At 39.3% G+C, this 25919-nt stretch overlaps 2 protein-coding genes across 2 annotated transcripts in view; both read left to right on the plus strand.

Moving 5' to 3' along the window:
• Nucleotides 1-1549: 1549 nt before the first annotated feature.
• prdm12b (PR domain containing 12b) lies at nt 1550-12530 on the plus strand. Its single transcript, XM_059336244.1, has 6 exons — nt 1550-1799; nt 3797-3862; nt 5821-5945; nt 7606-7761; nt 8639-8753; nt 9646-12530. Exons 1-6 carry the CDS (start codon nt 1550-1552, stop codon nt 10113-10115), a joined length of 1182 nt encoding a protein of 393 aa, XP_059192227.1. The 3' UTR covers nt 10116-12530.
• An 866-nt stretch (nt 12531-13396) lies between these two features.
• The window catches only part of c5 (complement component 5), a 34105-nt gene continuing 21582 nt past the window's right edge, over nt 13397-25919 (plus strand). The window contains exons 1-21 of the mRNA XM_059338050.1: nt 13397-13554; nt 15125-15317; nt 15401-15557; nt 16506-16576; nt 16658-16755; nt 17348-17430; nt 17517-17607; nt 17692-17800; nt 18006-18144; nt 18273-18388; nt 18467-18658; nt 19248-19448; nt 19582-19794; nt 22448-22597; nt 22687-22813; nt 22947-23012; nt 23638-23823; nt 24027-24111; nt 24894-24976; nt 25398-25537; nt 25620-25853. Coding sequence (XP_059194033.1) covers nt 13487-13554; nt 15125-15317; nt 15401-15557; nt 16506-16576; nt 16658-16755; nt 17348-17430; nt 17517-17607; nt 17692-17800; nt 18006-18144; nt 18273-18388; nt 18467-18658; nt 19248-19448; nt 19582-19794; nt 22448-22597; nt 22687-22813; nt 22947-23012; nt 23638-23823; nt 24027-24111; nt 24894-24976; nt 25398-25537; nt 25620-25853 — 2802 coding nt within the window. The 5' untranslated portion in view covers nt 13397-13486. The remainder of the gene's footprint in view (nt 13555-15124; nt 15318-15400; nt 15558-16505; nt 16577-16657; nt 16756-17347; nt 17431-17516; nt 17608-17691; nt 17801-18005; nt 18145-18272; nt 18389-18466; nt 18659-19247; nt 19449-19581; nt 19795-22447; nt 22598-22686; nt 22814-22946; nt 23013-23637; nt 23824-24026; nt 24112-24893; nt 24977-25397; nt 25538-25619; nt 25854-25919) is intronic.

The raw sequence follows: 25919 nt of genomic DNA on the forward strand, positions 1-25919 counted from the left end.
CAAGTCCTTTTGCAACCTCACTCAGTTCTCAGTTTTGGCACCAGCATCTGTACAGTATTTGAACTGAAATAAGACTGATTGGTGAGCATTTGTCTGGCAGGTGCAGCAGGTCGATATCAGCTCTGTTTCTTTACATTAAGTTACACAAACGTCTCCTCATCATGAAGACGCTCCTGTGAACGTTGGTGTGATGTGATGAATGACTGAACCAGTTTTACAGCATTAATGTCGCGTTTAAAACACGTGTCACGCCTTGCAGGATTCACTACAAACTGCTTCGGAAGATTTTTTCCATAAATCACACAAACCACTTTATGAGAACATAACATTTTTTCCAGCTTTGTATCAAACGTTGGAGTGAAAGTTATTTATTCCCTCTGTGACGTCACTAGACTGTTCACATTGAAAATGAATAACATGCAGCTTCTGTACTTTACTGTAAAAACAGTAACAGTAAAACAGTTCTTCAGTATTTTGCATCTTAGTGGATCTCATATCAATTAGAGTCCAGTCATCACCTTTCATATACAGGCATGGAAAATATGAATAGACCACCTTGTTTTCTTCAATTTCTTGCTCATTTTAATGCCTCGTACAACTAAAGGTACAAATATAATAATAACAACAAAAACAGCTGATAAGAGTTTAATTTATTTGATATCTAGACATTCCATGGTTTTTCTTGATAATTACCAAAATCATTTATCAAGAAAACCATGGGAAATGTCTAGAACATCAGGTTTGTCCTAGTTTTCTGTGATTCTGCAGCTTCATGTTTCTGTCCTGGAATATTTCATCTTTCATGCAGCTGCACTGAGTTCATGTGGAGACAGAAACCTTCAGCAGAGCAGAAACCTGTTAATATTTCAATATTTCCTTATATCTCTCTCCCTTTCTGTAGTTTGTTGTGTTGAGGCTGCAGGTATGTTGTTGTTGTTGTTGTTGTTGTTGTTGTTGTTGTTGTTGTTGTTGTTGTTTTCTCATTAGGTCCTAATTGAGGGTCTCTATGGTGTCACGAGCCGGAGCTGAGAATTGAGCCAACGGCGCGCTGCAGGACACACACACACACACACACACACACACACACACACACACACTGACTCTCCTCCCTCCTCTCTTTATAGAAATGTTGGAGGAGGTGATTACAGCCCATTACAGACAGACAGACAGACAGACAGACAGGAGGAGGAGGCGGGCTGTATATAGACCGGGTCCTGGTGAGTCCAGCAGCTTCAGATCTTGCACAACCTTTGTTAACACTTTTCATTTTTACTTCATTTCAGAAGAAAAAAACTGCAGCGACATTTAATAAAACTTCTTTTTGTGTTAAAATTATTATTATTTTTAAACTTGAAACCAGAAACAAACAAGTGGCTCTCCCCCTGCAGAGACACTGGTTTGGATTTTTTAAACTTTTGATCACCTGGAGGATCCGCTTCTCCGCCGCCCCGGCTGACCCGGCTCCGGCTGCAGCTCCTGGCCCCGGTCCCCCCGGCTCCCTTCCCCGGCTCCCTGGCCCCGGTCCCCCCGGTCCCCCCGGTCCCCCGCCATGGGCTCCGTGCTGCCCGGGTCCTCTCTGGGCCTGAAGGCGGGCTTCAAGCCGCAGCAGCCGCTCTCTCTGGCGGACATCATCACGTCGGACATCCTGCACAGCTTCCTGTACGGCCGCTGGAGGCACGTGCTGGGCGAGCAGCACCACCTGCAGCAGCATCACCTGCAGCACGAGGACCGCACGGCGCCCAGCGCGAGCCCCAAGACCGCGTTCACCGCTGAAGTGCTCGCGCAGTCCTTCTCCGGAGGTCAGTGACGACACACATCCTTATCTGTTATTAATAAAAGTCATTATTTAATCATGTGGTTTCAACTTAAATTCACCTTAATAATAATTTAAATCACTTATTGTATCATAAATGATCATTTAAGTCAGACAACGAGAGTAACAAGACAACATCTACTTTTGTTCACCTGATATTTCATTTTTATAAACTTTCTTTACGACATTTCAGAATAAAATTTAATTTTTACTTCATTTGTTTTATATTTTCTGCCCATTTTGCCCCCAAAAATATTTATCGTCTTATAAAATATAAAATAGAGATAAAATAATCACGTTGAGCCGCTGAATGCTTCGAAAATCAATCATTGTTTTTATTTATTTATTTTAAAACATTTTTCTGACTCTAAAACTGTGTAAAACTGAGTTAAGGTGAGTTTAAGCTGCAACACAAATTTAATTTAATTATTATTTATTAATTAGCCACTAATTTAATTGATCACTTATCAATAACCGATCAAAGCGTTTGATCGGCGGGATGTTACGTTTCACCGCCGGCGACTCTACGAAATCATAAAAATACGCTAATTATTAATTAATCAGTTATTAAGCGGCCACCTGTTGATCGATAAATAACTCCTAAAAATGTCCGAATGTGTCGCTGATGTGAATAAATATTTTATATTTTCATTTTGCGCGTTTGAAGCTCAAATATCCAGAAACTTAAATAAAACAAAGCTTCGCTCGCGGCCCTTTTCTCTCTTTTATTTACGTTTGTTTTTAATTAAAACAGATTTTATTGTGAAATTCGTTTCCGTTTTGGGTAAATTTCGTTGTGAATAATTGAGGCGGATCGGGGAGGTTCGGGACCCGGAGCAGAGGGAGCCCGCTCCGTCTCAGGAGGATTATTTCTGCTTTCTTTCGCTCCGCAGGAACTGAAATCTGTTTTTCTCTTCATCGTGTGAACCGAATCCGCTGAACTTTCTCCTCGTGGCATTTATGAGTTTTTTTCTTTCTTCTCTTCTGGTTTTAAATCGTGATAATCTTCCACTTTTATCTCCATTTAAATCTCTTTTCTCCTTTATGTCACAATCAGTTTCACGCTCCGCGCTGAGCGTGAAACTGATTGTGACGTTTCTTCTTTCTGCTCGCTGCGTTTTACTTTAAACTTTTTATTTCTTTTCTGTGTTTTTATTAAATCCTATTTTTATTTACCCTCTCCTGGGTCTTTCTTCTTTTCCCCTCTGTAACACATGAAACACTTCAGTCTAGAAGCAGATAACGCAGATCTGAGCAGCAGCAGGAGAGATGAGACATAAAGGCTGTTGAAGGAGAGAAAAGGAGCATTTAGAGCATTTTAACCCCTTTTATCCGTGGAGAGGCTCACTTTCATGCAGCTTTCACTGTTTGTGGGGAAACTTCAGCTTTGCAGCGTGCTGAACATCATGAATATGCTTTTATAGAATATATTTAATCTGCAGAAATGCGAATGGAGTTCAATATGGAGTAAAATAAAAAAAAATCAAACTTCTTTAAATAGTGAAAATTAATAACTGTATTTTAATCCTATAAAGCCTGAAACACAAAATAATTGCCAGAAAATTCTTATTTTTTTAAACCGGAGTGTTTATTGAACCTGCTGACAAATAATAATCTTTTTAAAATCAATATCAATTTGCATATAGCCTATGAATTCTGATTTGTATCATATTTGATACATCAGGTCTTTTTTTGCAATTTGTTGCTCACAGTTTGTTTTTATTGAACTATAAAAACATATAAAACCTAATATTTTAACCTGTTAAAACTTTGACTTTCCATTTAACATTTTCCTCAAACATCCAAAAACATTTTTTTTCCATATAACACAACAACATGATCCACCAGTGGAACCTGCATATAATTATTGCTGCATCTTTTTGTGCAATTTGTTGCTCAGTTTGTTTATCTTCAACACATGTATACATCATGTATGATACATTCGGCTTTAAGATTAACATGTTGTGTGTTTTCTGTGTGCAGAGGTGCAGAAGCTGTCCAGTCTGGTTTTACCCAGCGAGGTGATCATCGCTCAGAGCTCAGTCCCAGGTACCAACATCACTCAGAATTTAACATTATAGAGTATTTTCAGGTAATAACTCTTTATTTTAATCACATTTCTCGGCTTCTTCCCAGCGATCGGACTTTATAAATTCAACATGAAACAGTTAAACAGATTCTAATACTGTATTATTTTACAGGGTTCGTTGTTTTTCTATCAATCATTGTTTAATTAATTAATCAATTTAAAAACATTTTTCTGACTATAAAACTGTGTAAAATGGTGTGTTTAAGCTGCGACACACATAATTCATTTAATTATTATTTATTAAGTAGCCAAAAATGAGCCTTATAATACCAGACAACTTTATAAACTAAACATAAAACAGATTTAAATACTGTATCATTTTACAGGGTTCATTGTTGTTTTTCTACATTACGTGTAAATGCTATAAAACTACTTTGATTACAAATATTAACAATGAAGTGAAAGACCAATGAAATGGTCTGAATGTTAAATTTCAGTGAATTATTTTATGAAAGCATAAAAAAATACATGTTTTATTGCTAAATGTGAAATGAAGAAAACAATAATAATAATAATAAACAGTTGTTTACTGATATTTGATGCTGAGAGAAACTTTTACTGACAGACTTTTACTGTTTTTTAAATAATTATTTTCTTCCAGTGTATAATACCGTACAAATAATACATAATAAATGAAGCCGTTATACAGCAGCATCTGCAGTGACACACACACACACACACACACACACACACACACACACACACACACACATACACACACACACACACACACAGAAAACGATGTGTCACAGCGGCTGGCAGCGATCGCTCTGAGAGTTTGTGATAAAAGTTTTATAATTTAATAATCATCTTCAGTGGATCAATGCAGCATTAATAACACTGGACACAACTCAACAGGAACATTATATTATATCAATATTATCACTGGGAAAAAAAAAAGTGAAAAAAACTGTAAAAAGTTTCTGTCAAATAACAGAAAACAACCGTAAGTTATTTTAAAGATAATTTCTTTAAATATACAGATACTATACAGTAAATATCTGTATTTAAAAATATATGTTTTTAGAATAGCTACAGGTTAAAGTATAATAAGTATGTTTTTTTTACTTCAATATGACAGGAAGCGTTTTCAAACTTTTGGTGTCAGACTTTTTAATGTTTTTTTTACTTTGACAATAAATTTAAACCTTTTCTGTAAGAAAAAACATATACTTCTACAGTCATGGAAACAATTATTAGACCATTGTTGTCTTCAAATTCTTGTTCATTTTAATACCTGGTACAGATTTATTTTAAGAGCTGATAATTTAAGAGTTTAATTCAAGAGCTGATATCTAGACATTTTCCATGTATTTTTTAATATTGATTTTGGTTATTATCAAGAAAACCATGTTAAATTTCTAGATATCAGCTCCAAAATTAAACTCTTATCAGCTATTTTTGTTGTTGTCAATATATTTGTCCAAACAAATGTACCTTTAGTTGTACCAGCTGTTAAAATGAACAAAAAATTGAAAAAAAAAACAAGGGTGGTCTAATAATTTTTTCCATGACTGTGTTTTTTGATAATTTTCTGTCTTTTATGGTAATTTTTGCATCTATTTTTGGTCATTTTGTGTCTTTTTCAGTCATTTTTTGTCTTTTATGGTCATTTTTACATCTATTTTTGGTCAATTTGTTTACATAGAATTCGCCGTAATTTAACATTCAAGACCATTAAGCAATTAAATAATACTGTAAATAAAATCTATATTGTTCCATTAAATTAATTTACAGGTTTCAACTTTCCTTTTATAGTTCATATTTGTAATGCAAGTAATTTACCTTTTTCATCACTTTTTCACTTAATGTAGAAAAAAAAGAAAACCCTGTAAAATAATCCAGTAATGTTTTGATCTCTGGTGTAACAAGCAGATTCATATCCTGCAGTAATAAATCATGTTGTTGTGTGTTTCAGGAGAAGGTCTGGGTATTTTCTCTAAGACGTGGATCAAAGCGGGGACAGAGATGGGTCCGTTCACTGGACGCCTCATCTCCCCTGAACACATCGACCTGTACAAGAACAACAACTTGATGTGGGAGGTAAACAAACACAGTTAGATTCATATTTAACAACATTTATTTTTATGTTTTATTTTTTCTGACCTGAATGCACTTCAACAAGTTATTCTTATGCATTTTTATCATAAATTTACAGAAGAGCTAACAGACTAACTGGATTTTCCCTCAGGGAAAAATAAAGTAATTTTGATTTTGAATTGATTTGATTTATTAAACATAAAGTAAAAACAATGTGCCTCAGATTCAGAAATCACAGTTTATATCTATAGAAACAAAAGTTGTTTTGTCTTCATCCAGTTTTTGATGATATGATGATTTAATCAACAAACAAACAGGAAATAATCACAAGGGGGACAAAAAATACAAGGGGACAAAAAAAGATTCCAAGCTAACAAAATGTATCAAAAAATCAATACATTTTAAATGTGTCGGTGCCATAGACAGTGAAAATCCTGTCCTGATTTTTATTTACATTCACGTCCAAACTTCTTTATATTCAGCCTGTAAAACAGTCAGCGGTTAATATTGGTACCAGCTGACTCACAGTAACCAGCAGAGATAGCTGATATCTCTCAGTGAGACACTGAACTATCTGCTCACTGGTTCTGTTAGTCTGATCACTGAGGAACCAAACAACTTGATGATTCATTCATTTCTAGCACGCTAGCTAATTTAGCGTCACTGTATCCCACATCAGACAGCTTTTGGCTAACATTCTAACAAAATTTCACATTACCTACTAATATTAACGATCATGTTGTGTTTCTAATTAATGAAGTGGTGTGAAACTAAAGTCTAACTTCTTATCTTTCAGACTATATATCGTTTTAACCGTGTGACATGATAAATGAACCGCTTACATTATGATGGTTGAATGATCTGTAATTAGCTCCTGTAGCTTACTGACTCCTAGCATGCTAGCTTGCTCACTAACTAGCCTAACCAAACAAATTGCTGAGTCATGCTAGCTAATTTAGCACCTAACTAGCTTACTCGCTGACTAACTAACTGATAGCGTGAACTATCTGATAGAGCTAACTAGCTGATAGCGTGAACTAGCTGATAGTGCTAACTAGCTGATAGCGCGAACTAGCTACGGTAACACAGCGGCCTGGGATGCAGCTTTAGCCAGCTAGCTTACTGACTGAAAGCTAGCTAAAACTCACTTATTAACTCACTGTCTGATTTTTTAGCTCATTAGCAGGAAGCTAACAGCTTGTAAACTAGCTGTCTAACTTAGTGTATGCTTACTGTGTTAACATGCTAACTAGCCAACTAACTAACTTACTTTTAACTCTTTTATTTCCTTTTTCTCTACTCTAACTTTTACGTTTATAAATTGCATTTTTATTACTATTGTATTGCTTCATGGTTTTAGTAATATTTTATTGTTTTCATTGTTTTTTTTTATTTATTACTATATTTGTGTATGTGTATTTTTATTGTATTTTAATAACTGTACAGCACTTTGGTCAACTGAGGTTGTTTTTAAATGTACTCTTTAAATAAACTTTGGATTGACTTACTGTTTGTTTGTTTGTTAAAAGTTCAGTTTTTAGTTTTAACAGAACACAAACTAACAGCTGTCAGACACACGTTTGACCTCCTTCTTAATAAATAGTTATAAGAGTTATTATTGAATGAAAGCAGCTGTAACTGGGCGTGTTTAACGTGTCTTCAGGTGTTTAACGAGGATGGGACCGTCAGGTACTTCATCGATGCGAGTCAGGAGGACCAGAGGAGCTGGATGACCTACATCAAGTGTGCCAGGAACGAGCAGGAGCAGAACCTGGAGGTGGTCCAGATCGGCAGCAGCATCTTCTACAAGGCTGTGGAGGTCAGTGAATGCACCACACTCAGGCCGCATGGATACATACAGTCATGGAAAAAAGGATTAGACCAACTTGTTTCCTTCACTTTCTTGTTTATTTTAATGGCTGGTACAACTAAAGGTACATTTGTTTGGACAAATATAATGATAACAACAAAAATAGCTCATAAGAGCGCTGATATCTAGACATTTAACATGGCTTTCTTGATGATAACCAAAATCATTATCAAGAAAACCATGGAAAATGTCTAGATATCAGCTCTTAAATCAAACTCTTATTTTTGTTGTTATCATTATATTTGTTTATATATATATATATATATATATATATATATATATTCATTACTAAAGAAAGGCAGCTAATCATCATTTTTGTATAGGATGAATTAAATATAAAATCCAGATGAAAAAGAACAAGAAATCAAGAAAAACGTTTTTTAAAAATCAGCGGGGAAAACATTATACAAACATTTTTTTATTTTAATTAACATAATGAAAATAAATAATGTGACACTGTGACATAAGTGAGACAAAGTGAGAATCCTTTTCATATTTTATTAATGTAATATAATGATATAATGTCCAGTCAAGTTGTAGTTCTAGACAATAATAAAACAATTTAAGAGACAATTATTCATTTCTTTTTTAAATGTATTTTATTTTTATGTTATATTTATATTATATTTATATTTTATTTCTAAATTCAAGGAATTTAATGTTTGTGCAGCAGGAACATGCAGAGTGGAGGAGTGGTGCCCTCTGCTGGCTTCACCATGAAACACCTGAACCAAGCATTTGTATTTCAGGTTCTGACAGAGTTTGATGGATCCTACATTAATGATAAATATTAATGAGTGGCTGACGGATGCTTGTCTCTCCTCAGACAATCCCTCCGGACCAGGAGCTGCTCGTCTGGTACGGAAACTCTCACAACACCTTCCTGGGAATCCCTGGAATTCCTGGAGGAGATGAAGAACACAGTAAGAAGACCAAGACAGGTAAAGATTGTTTATTACTGATTATTGATTTGTGAATTTATCTACAAATCAGACACAAAAAGAACAACTAAAGGAAGAAAACAAACAATAAAAAAAATACGAATTCAAGGGGAAAAAAAAAATTTTCAAGCTCACAAAATTAACTTTAAAAAAATAACTTTTTAAAAATAAACCGTTTTATTTGGGTTTTCAGAGTTTAACACACAAACAGATTTGTCATGTTTGACATATTTGACATATCTATATATATCAATGACACATATAAACACCAAAGTATAAAAAACACACAAAAACACAAAAAAGAAGAGCAAGAAACCAAAAAAAACAAAAACATAAGATGTGACAGAAATGGAGAAGAGTATCGACTAGCTCAGTGCTGTCTTCATATTAACATCAGGTTAAATTGCTGGAAGTGTTGGCTTGCTTCTGTTTAGTAATGTATAAAGGGGCGCCAGATCTGATGGAATCTGTCTTCACACCCTCTCAAGGACAAATTTTTGTCTCTAATTGTAAATGTTGCATAACATCAGAAAGAGTATAACGTCACATGAGAGTTAGATAGTATGAGAACAGGTTCTTTAATGCCAAAGACAGCTGTCAGTGGTTAAGGATCAATCATTCTTTCTAATATAAACAAGAAAGACTGGAAAATCTTTTGCCAGTATGCTGCTTTTATCAGACAGAGCCAAAACATCTGGGACCGAATCTGTCACATGCAGGATTTACATGTGGAAACATTCTACAGATGTAGTCGATGAAGTACTTTAAACTTAAAAGTACTTTTTGTTTCGGTGCCTTTGAACAGCAAAAATACTGTCCTGATATCTAACTATTTAATTTTAGTCTCTCATGTGACCCGAACTGACTCGTACTGACTTGTGTCTCTCCCCAGATGATTTCCACACTTGTGAAGGCTCCTCGTCCTCTTCCTCCTCCTCGTCCTCCTCCTCCTCTTCCTCCTCCACCTCGCTGGGCCGTATGCGCTGCGTCATCTGCCACCGCGGCTTCAACTCTCGCAGCAACCTGCGCTCCCACATGCGGATCCACACGCTGGACAAGCCGTTTGTCTGCCGCTTCTGCAACCGCCGCTTCAGCCAGTCGTCCACGCTGAGGAACCATGTGCGGCTGCACACCGGTGAGCGGCCGTACAAGTGCCACGTCTGCCAGTCGGCGTACTCGCAGCTGGCCGGCCTGCGGGCGCACCAGAAGAGCGCCCGGCACCGGCCAAGCGGTGATGCCGGCGCCGCGAGTGGCACCGTGGTGGTCCACGCCGCCCACTCCCCCCCTCCTCACCCCCCACAGCTCACCGCCATGACTCACCCCGCATCACTGGTCCACCACATCCCCACCATGGTGCTGTGAGACAGGCAGACAGAGAGACAGACAGACAGACAGACAGGCAGACAGACAGACAGGCAGACAGAGGGACAGAGAGACAGGCAAAGAGACAGACTGACAGACAGAGAGACAGACAGACAGACAGAGAGACAGACAGTCAGTCAGTCAGACAGACAGAAAGACAGACAGACAGAGAGACAGACAGTCAGTCAGACAGACAGACAGACAGACAGACAGGTTCAGTTTCCCGTCACTGACTCGCATTGACCCAGTTGGACTCTGGTTAATAATTTAAGAAGAAAATCGATCAGAAGGATCAAAAATAAATATTTGTACATATGCATGCACACACACGTTTATTAAACACACACACGTTTTAGTGTCTGAGACACAGTTGCATGATGGGCCGTGGCGGCAGCCTGTGACTCCGGTATAATCTGTGATGTCGTGCTGTGGTTTGCATGCTAACGGTTGTCTGTTAATGGTGGTGATTGTTGGACACTAGGGGGCACTGTTGGTCAGTTCAGCTGATGCTAACAGGTTAGCATGCAGGATGCTAACGCTCAAACGAAGCTGTCAGGGTTTAAAAACACTTCAGCTTCGATTCAGTCAAACCTGAGTCACAGAGCAGAGGAGCTGAAGTATTTAGTTTTTAGTTTATTGATCCAGAATATAAGGCTGTTGGTTCACAGCGTTTATATATCACAACATATTTAATGCAAACAGACAGAACGGGTTGAGAGCAAAACTATCAAAGTTTAATCGCAAGTAAAGTTTTAACAGCAAACAAAAGTTTTTGACCATGCAATTAAACATTTTCTGATCTGCTCTTATTCTGTTTGGCGCCAAATTAAAAACTAATGTAACCTGATAGTTTAACATGTTGACGTTTAACGTTTAAAACAACATGCTAATGACTCAAGAAATGGTGTTTCATTAATACGCTATTTGGGTGTAACGCTAATTATTATGTGACATAACTGAGCTATTGGCGATCGAATCTAAAGTTCACAGATATATAATCTTCACTGTGACACCTGCACGGCTAAATGTTATCATTAGCATTAGCTTACATAATGTTGAGTAAAGCTAACAGAAACATCTCAATATTAGCATGATGATTCATAGTAGTAGTAGTAGTACTAATACATAAAAAACAAGCAAAACTACTGAAGACATTGGTGTGTTATTCATACAATGTTAGCTGATAACACTAATTTGTCCATTAGTTACAATTCTCATTAGCTAGCTAGCTAGCTATCTTGGAGAGCTATGATGACAAACTGCTCGTAGCCGCGATGTCGCTAAGCACAGAACTTCACTGTGACACCTGCACGACTAAACGTTAGCATTAGCATTAGCTTACACCCTGTTGAGTACAGCTAACAGAAACATCTCAATATTAGCATGATGAGTCACCATTAGCACTTTAGCATTAATTTTTATGCTAATACGTAAAAAACGAAATACGAAAAATCACTGAAGACATTGGTGTGTTATTCATACGCTGTTAGCTGATACCGCTAATGTGTCCATTAGTGCTCATTAGCTAGCTAGCTAGCTTGGAGAGCCACCATGACTGACGAACTGCTCGTAGCCGCGATGTCACCAAGCTAACTGACTTCTGAAGTTCACAGATATAAACTTCACTGTGACACTTGCACGGCTAAACGTTAGCATTAGCATTAGCTTGTTGAGTAGAGTTAACAGAAACATGTCAATGTTAGCATGATGAGTCATAGTAGCCACCATTAGCACTTTAGCAAACACTTTTATTTAAAAAACTGAATAGCAGTATGATAGTTAGCTTTGTGCTAACACTGAGCACAAACTCTTAGCGCTCATGTTTAACGTTAGCTTGAGTGGTGTTCGCAAAGATAGAAATAGCAAACTCATGCTAATACGCTAATACGTACGCATGATGCTACGAAGCACCAAAGACTCAAAAGAAGTTTTTTATCTTTTGTGAACTTGACTGAGCGTTAGCCGCATGCTAACATGTTAGCAGAAGTGAACAAGTTCTGACTGACCAACATTAAAGTGAAACTCAGCAGATTCCTTTAAAGAAGCTCCCAAAGTATTTTATTATTATTATTACCATTATTATTATTATTGGTGGTCTGTTGGTGTTAAAGCTCTGGCTCGAGGCCCAAATTGGGTCGGTTGGCCACTTCAGCTGATAGAAAACATTAGAAAAGTTTCTAATCTTCTGTAAATGTTTCTACATGATTTTGAAGCTTCTTTCTCTGCATGTGATGTAAATAAAGTGAAAGAAAGGAATGTGAATGTGAATATAAACATGAGATGTGCTTTAAACTCAGAATATAACTCAACGTCACTTTATCTCTGAATATGAACCATTATTATTATTAGTATATGAAGTATAAAGGATCCTGTATTTGAGCTGATATACTCCCAATAAAGTATTACTACACTTTACCCCTCACTCTGTGTATTAATATACATATATATTTACATACATGCTGTGTTTATTAATATGTTGTACTGCTTTTTTTCTGTTTTTCTAACTTGTTTTTTGGGGCATTAATAGAGTAAAACTCTATTAAGCTTTATATATATTATATATTATTAATGCAGTTTGTTGTATTATTTTATTATGTAAAATAATATATATATGTGTGTGTGTGTGTGTGTGTGTGTGTGTGTGTGTGTGTAATATGAAACATATGTTAGTTTATCTTATGGACATTTGCAACCAGTCATTCTGGACATTTAGGGATTAAGGGGAAAATTATATTTTTAAATCAATCACATGAAACATTATCTCAAAAAAACATGTTTATTGCACAAACATGTAACTTTCTTTCTTCTATTTTTCATGCATTTTAATTATAGCTGTGCTTGGGCTGCTCGCACTTAAACAAATCAGAAATATCTTTCTCACAAGGATTTAAACTCAGTTTTGCACAAAATTTGAGATAAAAAAATAACAGGCCTAATTCACATCACAGAAAAAAATCTGAGATGTTTAATTTGAGTGAAAACTTTTGTGTTTTGTTCTCTCCTGGCATGTGTGTGCAGCCTGCAGGGGGCGCTGTCCGGCCTGCAGCCTCCAGCCTATCAGAAAGGTTTAATATTAACTAAGATACCTGAAACAAACTGATGAACTGTAAAAATGATGTTTCACAACAAACAACAAACTGACCTGCAGGTTTTCTGGAGTTGCCCAACATGTTGACTCTACATGTTGGGAAACTCCAGAAAACCCACACTGAGTAAACTCACCTTTGGGACACACACACACACACACACACACACACACACACACAGCAGGTATTAGCTCATGGATCAGTGTATCAGTCAGATAGTGTCTCTGTGTCTCAGAGTGTCTCTGAGTGTCTCAGTCAGTGTGTGTGTGTCTCCTCAGCGGCAGGATGAAGGTGTGTGTCCTCCTCCTGTGTGTGTGTTGTCTCTGCTGGAGGACGCAGGCCGACCCTAGGACGTGAGTCACATATTTATTATTATACAGTCATGGAAGAAATTATTAGACCACCCTTCTAGCAATGTTCCATGGGTTTCTTGATAATGATAATGATTTTGGTTATTATCAAGAAAACCATGTTAAATGTTTAGATATCAGCTCTTAAATTAAACTTTTATCAGCTATTTTATCAGCTATTTTTGTTGTTATCGTTATATTTGTCCAAACAAATGTACCTTTAGTTGTACCAGGCATTAAAATGAACAAGATATTCGAGAAAACAAGGGTGTCTAAAAATTTTTTCCATGACTGTAATTATCAGTAATATTCACTGTCTTATTATCTCATTTTGAGTTTATCACTGAGAAACATCATGAAACAGTGTGAAGGACCGTTTAAGATTAAATATTCAATTTATGTAACTTTATTCTTCTACCCCACTACATTTATCTGAAAGCTTTAATTCATCTTCAGGTTGAGATTTAACATTAAAAAATTATCAGTTTAAAGTGATTATTATAAATTAAAGCACATTAACAGGATATAAAGTAGTTAAAATGAGCCCTACATGAACATAAATGCATCAACAATAATCCAATAATATATTTAGAACATATAAAACAATCTGCATAATGAGTACTTTTACTTTAGATACTTTAAGTACATTTTGATACTTTTGTACTTTTACTTTTACTGCAGTAATCTGATTACTTCTCCCGGCACTAACAGCTGATTAATCATAATTTTTCATGTAAGAATGTCAGAAAAAGCAGTTTCTATTCTCTTAATATATATATATATATATATATATATATATATATATATAAACAAGAAAATAATCTGCAGATGAAATTAAGTTAAAATAATGATGAATTAGTAATATCATCACATTAAAGTTATTTAACAGAAAGTATGGAGTATATTTTACTTTTGATACTTTAAGTACTTTTTGATGCTGATACTTTGCAGTAACGTATCCGGATACTTTTCCTTCCTGCGTCACATGAACTGTCCAGCCTGTCCTCTGGGAGGCAGCAGGACAGTTTGTCCAGCAGAGGACGCCAGAGGACACGTAACAGACAGAATCCGCTGATTGTGTCCAAAACACTCAACCTGCAACAAACACACAGACTCACTGAGCACCAGCAGAAACTCACAGAAACATTTTAAAATCAAATGATTGTGATTATAAAATGTGAGCATGTGTGACCACGCAGCAGTGAAACAGCTTGCAGCCTGTCAAACATCCACCAGGGGGCGCCAAAACAAAATAGTAGTAGTAATAATAATAATAATAATAATAATAATGATAATAATTATTATTATAATTACTATTATTACTATTATTATAATAATACTAAATTAGCATCATATAGCTTTTTTAAGGTTCTTAAAGTTGCTTGAATGTAATAAATAAATAATAATAACAGAAACACAAGTCAACAGAAAATGTTCATAAAAAATTGTGCAATTTAAAAAAAAAACTGAACTTGGCGAGCTTTGAGTTTCTTTGAGTTTCTTCAGCTTGAGCTGGCCAACGATGCACGTGTCCTCTGTGTCTCTGCTCTGTGATTGGACGAGCCTCCCGCAGGTTTCTGATTACGGCCCCTCTCTCGCTACGTCTCGACGCCGTGGAGACGGTGCTGCTGCAGCTGTTCGAGTACACCGAGGAGGTGACCGTCTACGTCTTCCTGAAGACCTCCATGTCGGCGGATCGGAGCCTGGTCCAGGATGTGGTGACGCTCAACACCCAGAACCGCTACCAGGCTACCGCCAGACTGCAGGTCAGCCGCCAGCTGGCCGCCGAGAGGCCACGCCTGCAGGAGGAGGCTCTAATCATCACTTCTTATTGTTTTTGTCTCCGCAGCTGCGCCCGGATCAGCTGGATAAAAACGCGAACCATGTGATCCTGCACATCCAATCACAGCAGGGCATCAATCAGCACGTGTCCATCCCCGTCAGCCGCACCAACGGCTTCCTGTTCGTCCAGACGGACAAACCACTGTACACGCCACGTCAGAGCGGTGAGGTCATTACACGTCCCAAAATGCACCTCAGATATTCAATTTACTCAATTTTTGTTTTGTTTTTTATTTGAGTGTGCTTGTAAGAGCCACTATATTCTCTCCACCGGGCTTCTCCCTATTATTCTTCCGTTTCTTCCGTGTTTTTTTCGGTCGACTACTCCTCCTAGAGTTTTGGTCAAACATACACTAAAAAGGTATCAAATCGACCGGCTCGACCATGACAAATGCTAAGTGCTATGACCTTTAGGGTTTAGGCAAACGGTTTTCAAATTATTCGACAAAAAACACACCAAAAATCCCCCCAATGTTACCCTATGGAGAGGGTAAAGTGGATGACATCATCGCTAGAGTGCAGAGGGAGAGAAAAATTTGTCAAAAAAAATATTTCTCAAGGTCGCAGATGCCACTCTGTAGAAATAATTTATACACAGAAACGTAGGAAAATGTGTCTTGTCACTCACATTGGTCTGCTAAAGCTGCCAGAGTTATAGTTTGGGCGTAGGACACACAGATGATCCACCAACACGCACCCACAGCCTCATAGACCACCATGGTAAAAAGGAGGGAACATTTTTGGAGGAAAGCAGAGGTACTAGTTTCTTCTGATCGCTCTAAAAAACAATTTCTTTATTTTTCTTTACATATGTAGACGTTCAGGAAGAACTCAGGATGCTCAAAGTGAAGTTGGTTCAATGATAGGAGCTACGGTTTGGCCAAAAATGCTTTCTGTTTGAGGGACACTTTCAGCTGTTTCTCTCTCTCTCACAGTGGCGTCAAATGTCACAGGAGCAGCAGTGGTTGATTGCTCTGCTCTGATTGGTGGCCGCCACCTGGCCCTGGTTGCTTCACTACCAAATCAAACTGCGAATTTCTTTAGAAGTTTTCTAGTATGTCATGTCATTAATTCCAGTCAGTTTGTCATGTCGTGTGTGTGTGTATGTCCAGTCAAGGTGAGGGCGTTCTCGTTGAACCAGGAGCTGAGGCCGGCCAATCGCAGCGTCTTTCTGACGTTCAAGGTGAGTGTAATGACCTGCAGGACCAGCAGGGTGCAGCAACATGTCAAAGTAATCTCAGACCAGTAATCTCGTCCCCCACAGGACCCAGATCAGACCACAGTGGACATCGTGGAGATGATCGACGTCAACAACGGAATCCCGTCGATGCAAAACCCGTTTAAGATCCCCATCAAACCAAAGTAAGAGCTCTAAAAATTATCACTGTGGTTCCAGACTGTTTGTCATGTTATTAATGTGATTGCAGGCTTTCTACAATGTTATTAATGTGATTCCAGGCAGTTTGTCATGTTATCAATGTGATTCCAGGCTGTTTATAATGTTATTAATGTGATTACAGGCTGTTTATAATGTCATTAATGTGATTCCAGGCTGTTTATAATGTTATTAATGTGATTACAGGCTGTTTGTCATGCTATTAATGTGAATCCAGGCAGTTTATAATGTTATCAATGTGATTCCAGGCAGTTTGTCATGTTATTAATGTGATTCCAATCAGTTTATAATGTTACTAATGTGATTCATGGCTGATTTATCATGTCATTAAAGTGATTCCAGGCAGTGTGTCATGTTATCAATGTAATTCCAGGCTGTTTATAATGTTATAAATGTGATTCCAGGCTGTTTATAATGTTATAAATGTAATTCCAGGCTGTTTATAATGTTATAAATGGGATTCCAGGCTGTTTATAATGTTATAAATGTGATTCCAGGCTGTTCGTCATGTTATCAATGTAATTCTGGGCTGTTATAATGTTATTAATGTGATTCCAGGTTGGGGATTTGGACCATTGAAGCGGCTTACTCTAATGATTTCACAACAACAGCGAAAACAGACTTTGAGGTCAAAGAATATGGTAACAACTCATATTATTTAAAGCCATTTATGAGTTTAAGTATGAATAAAGTGTGAAATGTAAATGTTGAGCTGTTCTGGTGTCAGTTCTTCCCAGTATCAACATCCTGGTGGAACCACAGGCGAACTACATCAGCTCCGGAAGCTTCAACCGCTTCGGCCTGAAGATCACAGCCAGGTGCAGAAACACGTCACGCTCACAAATCACAAACACAAACTGTGAGTGTGTGTGTGAGTGAGACCAGGTGTGTGTATCCCTCAGGTATGTGCACGGAGCTCCGGTGGACGGGGGCGAGGTGTACCTGCGCTACGGCTATGTCAGCGGGAAGAACTTTCCGGTGATCATCCCCAGCTCCATCAGCAAGGAGAGAGTGAGGGAAACACAATCATGATGATCTGATCTCTGTCTGTCCTCAGCCTGTCCTCTCTGTCCTCAGCTGTCCTCAGCCTGTCCTCTCTGTCCTCAGCCTGTCCTCTCTGTCCTCAGCTGTCCTCAGCCTGTCCTCTCTGTCCTCAGCCTGTCCTCTCTGTCCTCAGCTGTCCTCTCTGTCCTCAGCCTGTCCTCTCTGTCCTCAGCTGTCCTCTCAAGGTGAGCTGGACGTGACCGTAAACATGGAGAATGTCCTCTCCAGACACGAAGGACCAAGAACCCTTAATGGCCTGGTGGAGATCGGTTCGTATCTGTACGTGGCTGTGCTGCTGCAGGAGGCCACAGGTACACACACCTTAACACCCAATCAGCCGTCTCTTTAACCCATCCTGAAACAGCCTTTTATAGGAAATCAGTTAGCTGACATTAGTTTACTAACACACCTGTCCTCACTTGTCCCCTCTGTCTCTCAGGTGGGATCAGTCAGGAGGCAGAGTTTGCTGCAGTGAAGTTCGTCAAATCACCTTACAAACTGACTCTGGTGTCCACGCCGCCCTTCCTCAAACCTGGACTCCCTTTTATTATCCAGGTGTGTGTCTGACATCACACTCACACCTGTCCAAGTGTCCACCTGTTCACTGTCCACCTGTCCACCTGTTCTCTGCAGGTGCTGGTGAAGGATCACCTGGACAAACCGGTGTCCCGGGTTCCGGTGCGTCTGACAGAGCACCTGCTGTTTAAGAAGGGGACGGACAGCGAGCCGTACACCTGCGACCCCACCTCCACCAACAGCCAAGCGAGCGGCATCGCTTACTTCATCTGCAGCACGCCAAATGACGGCGTCCGAGCGCAGCTGAAAGTGAGGAGGGTTGTTGACAACTGTTGTTGTCGTTTACCTGTTTATGCGTCAATGTTATGTGTTCAAGTTTAGTTGTTGTTTACATGTTGTTGTGTACCTACCCGGGCGGCTGTGTCTCAGTTGGTAGAGCGTTCATCCAGTAACCGGAAGGTTGCTGGACCATGGCAGCTACATGTCGAAGTATCCTTGAGCAAGATACTGAACCCCAAAATTGCTTCCGATGCTAGTATGTAGTGTAAAGAGCTTTGGATAAAAGCGATATATAAGTGCACTCCATGTTTACTTGTTGTTTACATGTTGTTTACATATTGTTTTTTCTGCTTGTCAATTTTTTTTAGTTGCCGTTATTTATTTTGTTTACACATTGTTTTTTTGTTATTATATAAGTGTGAATGTTTACCTGTTTTGCTTGTTGCTGTATATTTTTATTGTGTACATGTTTACGGGTTTTTGTAAACTTGTTTGCATGTTGTTAAATTGTTTTTGTTAGGGGTAAATTCTTATTGTGTAGTTGTTGTGTGTTTTTGTTTACCTGGTTTCACCTTGATGTTTTAATAACTTGTTGTTGTTGTTGTTTACTTGTTGACAGTTTGAGACGGCAGACTCGTCGCTGACAGACAGTCAGGCGACTCTGAGCCTGGAGGCGACGTCCTATCAGTCTCCTAATGCTCGCTACCTGTACATCGACCCGCCGCAGCCCGGCCGCGGCCTCGAGGTCGGACAGTTCTCCAACGTCAAGGTGTACTCAGTCACACCCTCCTACGTGCTCGTCAGATCGCTCAACTATGTGGTGAGGATGTGCCGCCGCCACTGCAAGCCATCTGTTGTTTTGCTTTTACTGATGACATCACTGTCCACCTGTCCACTGTTCACTTGTCCACCTGTTCACTGTCCACCTACTGATGACATCACTGACCCCACAGGTGATCTCCAGAGGGAAGGTGGTTCACTACAACAGCCAGAAGTTCCTGGACACCAGCGACAAGAAGCAGACGGTGAGCTTCGAGGTGACGGGCGACATGGTGCCGTCAATCCGGCTGCTCGTCTACTACATTGTCCACGCCGAGGGGACGTCAGAGCTGGTGGCCGACTCCGTGTGGCTGGACGTCAGAGCCAAGTGCGTCAACGGGCTCCAGGTAACCCCTTATTGTCATCAAAAACAATAAAAAAAATAATAAACAAAACAAAATAAATAAATAAATAAAACAAAAAACAGCAAAAACAAGTTAACAACATTCAGACTTCAAAATATAAGCAAGTAAACAACAACAAGCAAAACAAGTAAACTGTCAGCAAGTAAAAATCAACAAAAATACAACAAGTCACAACAGCACAGAGAAGTAAACAACAAGTAAACAACAAGTTTACTCTAACAAATAAGAGAAAAGACAAGTAAACAACACAAACAAGTTAACAACATGCAGGCTTTAAAATATAAACAAGTAAACAACAACAAGCAAAATACATAATCTGTCAGCAAGTAAAAATCAACAAAAATACAACAAGTCACAATAGAGGGGTGTTCCATCCACGTGGATTAAGGAAGAGCCTGGTTTATTGTGATAAATCTCGCTAATTTAAGTGAGAGATGCGTTCCATCAAAGTGGCGGAAACAATTTCCCAAAAGACAGTTCCGCCACGTTTCTGTTCGCGTACGTGTCACTTTTGTCATGACCTTGCGGAAAGTTTAGACTAAGTTTTTTATGTTACAGTCTGGTTTAGCCCTTTTTTCGACGAGGCATTAATTTATATACCTATTTCAGTCAACCTGTTGTTTAATTCATGCAACTTTCGTGAACCCTTTATTTGAAAGCTAAATGTGTATAATTTAAGAAAAGTGTGCAAAAGTTTTTAGTAGTCCTTTATTCATTCATTTTGTTCTAGCTGTTAAGACAAAAAAAACACATTAAATGCATTCTTAACCAGGACCTTCTGCTGTGGTCAAATGTATACTTACATCATTATCTAGTTACTTTATCTCCAATTGAATTAATACATTTTTAGCTTTGTCTCCATATTGAGTTTTTGGTTTTCAGTTTCCATAAACATATGACGCTTGCAGATCGGGCTGACATCCTGTAAAAGAAAACGTGTCAAAGAGTAGCTGATTATGTATTTGTCAATTATTTAATTTCTCAGTTTCATCATTCCCTGCTGCAGTAGGTGTTCCAGCTGTGTCCTGCAGCAAGGTGCATGGTTATACACAATCTGTAGAATGAAGATACAGCCCAAACATTATTACGTTTTCACTTGTCCAAGTCCTTTTTTGGCTGTTCAGATTCCTACTGTTGATATGTAACAGAATAATTAATATATGACAGGGTTGCTTCGCCAAGTTAGGCCAATTTACAGTAAATTCATTTTAGTTGAGAGTTCTCCCAACTTAGCCTACACCTAACTGTGAACACACAGCTGTTATTATTTTTTGCCATGCCGTCTCCCTGGTGTAACGGGTGTGGTTTGGACCCAATAGCAGCACAAAGACAGGTGGATATCGTTTGTAACCAACTTTATTAGTACAAACACTGGAAACAATGGCAGTCTCTGGTGGGGATTGCGTTTAGGGTCAGCCGAACCAAATAAGGACACTGGAGACCAATATCCTTGAAGCTCAGTCTCGTACTCCCTCAGTGCAGAGTGAATCAAAGTCACAAAACAGCAGGGAGCTGCAGAGGAGACGGGAGTAACACTCACTCAGTAGAGCTGAAATCAGGTAATCAGGGAGCAGACAGGCAGAATCCAGAAAAGGACAGACGAGGATCGTGGTCGGGGACAGAAGGCTGAGAGGATTTCCAGGTTTGTTTCCGGGGAGGCAGGATAGTCGGAGGCAGCAGGGTCGGAACCAGGATATCAGGCAGAGAAACGCTGGAAGTCTGGGGCAAGCATGGAGAACAATCTGGCATTGAGTGAGTGAGGAGTAGGGGCTAAAGTACTGCCAGAGCAGAGCAGAGCAGAGAGCACAGGTGAGTGGAGTTGGCTTGATGAGAGGGGTGCGTCTGATTGGCAGATTGAAGCAGGCAGGTGCAGAATGGTGAGGCAGAGATGAACTGTGACACCTGGCTCCGTTAATGGGTCTCCTGAGCAGAATTGTCTGTTATTGTGACCGTCAATTGATATTCTTCATAAAACTCCTTAGGCGCTGCTTTTCACCACTTTTTGCGACATGTTATTGACTGTTCCATGATTGATTAATACGGGCTGCTTATATACTCCGTGCTTGCGCACAATGCCGGCTTGTCTAGCCTGGTTTGAGTTAGCGTTGACTAGACTCGTTGAGCTGCGTTAGTGGAACGGCTTTAGCCAGAAGTGAAAGTTGGTGTTAATTCTAACCAGGCTTTTTCAGTGAAGCTGCGGTGTGTTTGGTCACGTTGATGGGACACCCCTCAGCACAGAGAAGTAAACAACAACAAGTTAACAACAAGTTAAGATTAACAAATAAGAAACAAAAGACAAGTAAAAAACAACAAAAACAAGTTAACAATATGCAGACTTCAAAATATTAACAAGTAAACAACAACAAGCAAAACAAGTAAACTGTACAAGTAAGAAGTCACAACAGCACAGAAAAGTAAACAACAACAAGTAAATAAAACATGTAAACAGCAAGTTTACGACACATAAAATAAAACAGCAAGCAAAGAAAAAGCTACATAAACAACAACAAATAAACAGGAAGAAGACAAGTAAACAACTAAGAGTTAACAGCACTTAAAAACTAACCAACAACATGTTAACATGTAAACAAGTATACGGAAACATGTAAACAGAAGCGTTCTGCCTGTGTGTCAGACTGACGCGGTGCTCGCAGCTCAGAACTACCGGCCGGCCGAGAACCTGCAGCTGGACGTGCGGACCAATCAGGACGGCCTGGTGGCGCTGGTCGCCGTTGACACTGCCCTCTCCACCGTGCGGCCCAACTACAGGGACCCTGTCGCCATGGTAACACAGATAAACACGCCCTCAGGAGATGTCTTGTTGTTGTTGTTGTTGTTGTTGTTGAATTTAACAGGGGGTACGGTGGCCTGCAGGTGCAGCGTCACCTGGAGAAAAGCGACCAGGGCTGTGGCGGCGGCGGCGGCAGGGACAACGCAGACGTCTTCCGATTGGCCGGACTCACCTTCATGACCAACGCCAATGCCCAACGCTCCACCAGCAGTACGCATCAATCAATCAATCAATCAATCAATCAATCAATCAATCAATCAATCAATCAATTTGTTTTAACGATGTAATTATGAAGTGTGTTTGCTTAATGCGCGTGTGAATGTGTGTGTGTGTGTGTGTGCAGCTGAGCCGTGCAACTATATCGTGCGTCCTCGTCGAGCTCTGACTGACAAGCAGAAGATGGACAAAGGTGAGAAGAGCTTCACTCCTAATATGAACAAGACATTTAATGAACAAAACGTTCAAATAAACTGTCATTAAGTGAAAATACAGTGAAAGGGTCAAAGTTATGAGACCAAACCGCTAAACGTCCTTTTTTATATCTATATAACGTTATATAAAACTTTATTGACAAGTTGCCGTGGATACGCATTGTTTCTGCTCCTCTCTTGATGACGGCTCGCCTTCATCGACCTGTCAATCAAAGGTAGCCACGCCCCAAATCATACTATTCTTTATCTTCTATTTTCTTCTAAATGGGGCCATTATTTACACTATTAACATCAGATTGTCTTGAAGTGATTGAGACCATAGTGGTGTCATTAAAAAACATTTCTGAGGTAATAAATCAAGTGAGAAGTTTTCTCATTTTGTATTGAAATTAATGAACCCAAATACTTCTGCAGCCGCCGTCAGTACGCCCTGCTGGAGTCTCTGGTAGAAGGCCATTGAAGGATCTTCCTGTTTGCCTCACTGTGCAAACCTGGAGGTTGCCGGCCGCTAAAAACTAACTTCTAAAATCTAGAATTCTTACCTCCACTGACCTGTGTGTTCGTGTGTGTGTGTGTGTGTGTGTGTGTGTGTGTGTGTGTTAGCGAAAAATTACGGCGTGGTGGTCTCCTGCTGTCTGCAAGCTTTCAAGTCCAGCCCGAGGATCCTCACCTGCCAGCAGTACGCCATGCAGACCTACAGACACAAACCTCTGTGCAGACACGCCTTCAGAGAGTGCTGCGAGTTCCTGCAGCAACATATGGACCAGGCCGAGCGGGAGCTGGGCCGGGGTCAGACACACACTTAGCTTTTAAATAATAAATAATGATATTTGATTTTAAACTGGATGTGACAGATGATGTTTGGTCTATCAAGTGTTTATTATATTTATTCCTATTTAGTCAAATAGTTTATATTAAAACTGCATTTCTGAATGTTTATTATGTTTCCTCTGTGTGTGTGTGTGTGTGTGTGTGTGTGTGTATTTGTGCAGCGTTGGGGGCAGAGCTGGATGACGTTCCCACTCTGGTGCGGAGCTTCTTTCCAGAGAGCTGGATGTGGGAGGTGCAGCCTGTCAGGTGACAAATCAAACACAGCCATCATCAGTTAGTTAGTCAGTTAGTTAGTTAGTTTATGTGATAGTTAATTAGTTTATGTGTTAGTTATTTAATGTGTTAGAAGTTTATGTTTGTTAGTTACTAAGAATATGTTTTAGTTAGTTAGATGGAAAGTGTGTTTATGTGTTAATTAGTTAGATAGTAAGTTTGTTTGTGTTAGTTAATTAGTTTATGTGTTTGTTATTAAGTAAGTAAGTTTGTCTATGTGTTAGTTAGTTAGTTAGTTGGTTGGTTAGTTAGTTAGTTAGTTAGTTAGTTAGTTAGTTAGTTAGTTAGTTAGTTAGTTAGTTAGTTAGTTTATGTGTTAGTTAGTTGATGTGTTTGTTAGTAAGTTTATTTATGTTTTAGTTAGTTAGTTAGTTAGTTAGTTCATGTGATAGTTAGTAAGTTAATGTTTTTGTTTGTTTATGTTTTTGTTAGTTAATAAGTGTGTGTGTGTGTTTTAGTTATGTTTTAGTTAGTTAGTTAGTTAGTTAGTTAGTTAGTGTGTTAGTTAGTAAGTTAATGTTTTTGTTTGTTTATGTTTTTGTTAGTTAATAAGTGTGTGTGTGTTTTAGTTATGTTTAAAATAGTTAGTTAGTTAGTTAGTTAGTTAGTTAGTTAGTTAGTTAGTTAGTTAGTTAGTTAGTTAGTTAGTTAGTTAGTTAGTTTAAAGCTTTTGTTACTTTACAGATTACAGATCAGTAAATATCTAATGTTTTGTGTGTGTGTGTGTGTGCGTGTGTGTGTGTGTGTGTGTGTAGATCAGGTCAGCTGCAGGTCATCAGACCTCTTCCTCACTCTCTGACCACCTGGGAGATAAAAGCTGTCGGCGTCTTCCCGAACGGTGATGTAATTTGTTATGATGTTTATTCTTTATTGACCTGTGTTATTCGGGCCATGGGGCAATTGCACCGAGCACTCTCCCCTACAGCTATGCAATAGCTATTGTTATGACACAATTTCGTCCTGCTACAAATTATATATCAAAAGGTGCAGTTTGATCGGGATCGGTGTGCTATTACTTTTCTCTACGGAATACGAATTTTTAGCGGCGTCAGTTGCAAAAAACTGCGCAAAATTTTGCATTGAAGTGAATGGGACGGGCGAAAGAAAATGAGCGAAAAAGAACAATAATTGGAGATTTTCAATCGCTACTTTTCCGGCATAATTTCACCTAGAGACTCCATTTAAACAGTAGACACAAGTCTTGTGTATCGGTGTATTAATCCACGTTTCAGGTGTGTGACCTGTCTGTCTCCCTGCAGGTGTGTGTGCTGCTGACCCGGTGCAGGTGTCTGTCAACCTGCCGATCAGCGTGGACGTGCCGGTGCCGTACCAGGTGGTCCGTGGCGAGCAGGTGGAGCTGAGCGGCTCTGTGTACAACCAGCAGCTCAACGGCATCATGGTACCACAGCGCTGCACTACGTGTCCCATGATGCTCTGCTCCAGGCTGTGTTCACAGTGCTAACTCTGCCTCTCGTCCTCAGTACTGCGTGACTCTGACGGTCGGCCCGGCTATCTGTCTGCAGCAGTCCCAGCCCGTGGCAGGGGAGGCGGAGCTTCACCGCACCACCTGCACCCAGAAGTTGCTGCCTGCGGGGAGCGTGGGTGCGGTCTACTTCACCCTGCTGGGTCTGGAGGCCGGAGAACACACCCTGACCTTCACCCTGGAAACGACCGGAGGAACCAAAGACATCCTGCAGAAAACGCTGCGAGTCGTGGTACAGACACGAACGTTAACTGCCGGTGTTGACACAAAATATGAACAACATTATGCTTTTTTTTCG

This window comes from Centropristis striata, chromosome 7 (genome assembly GCF_030273125.1).
Source record: "Centropristis striata isolate RG_2023a ecotype Rhode Island chromosome 7, C.striata_1.0, whole genome shotgun sequence".
In the NCBI taxonomy this organism is placed as follows: Eukaryota; Metazoa; Chordata; class Actinopteri; order Perciformes; family Serranidae; genus Centropristis; species Centropristis striata.

Bases quoted from the DNA above. Each gene is read 5' to 3' on its own strand.
- prdm12b (XM_059336244.1), top strand. From the start codon at position 1,550: ATGGGCTCCGTGCTGCCCGGGTCCTCTCTGGGCCTGAAGGCGGGCTTC. The intron at 5,946-7,605 runs GTAAACAAACAC...ACGTGTCTTCAG, and splicing joins ACAACAACTTGATGTGGGAG to GTGTTTAACGAGGATGGGAC. The intron at 7,762-8,638 runs GTCAGTGAATGC...GTCTCTCCTCAG, and splicing joins TCTTCTACAAGGCTGTGGAG to ACAATCCCTCCGGACCAGGA.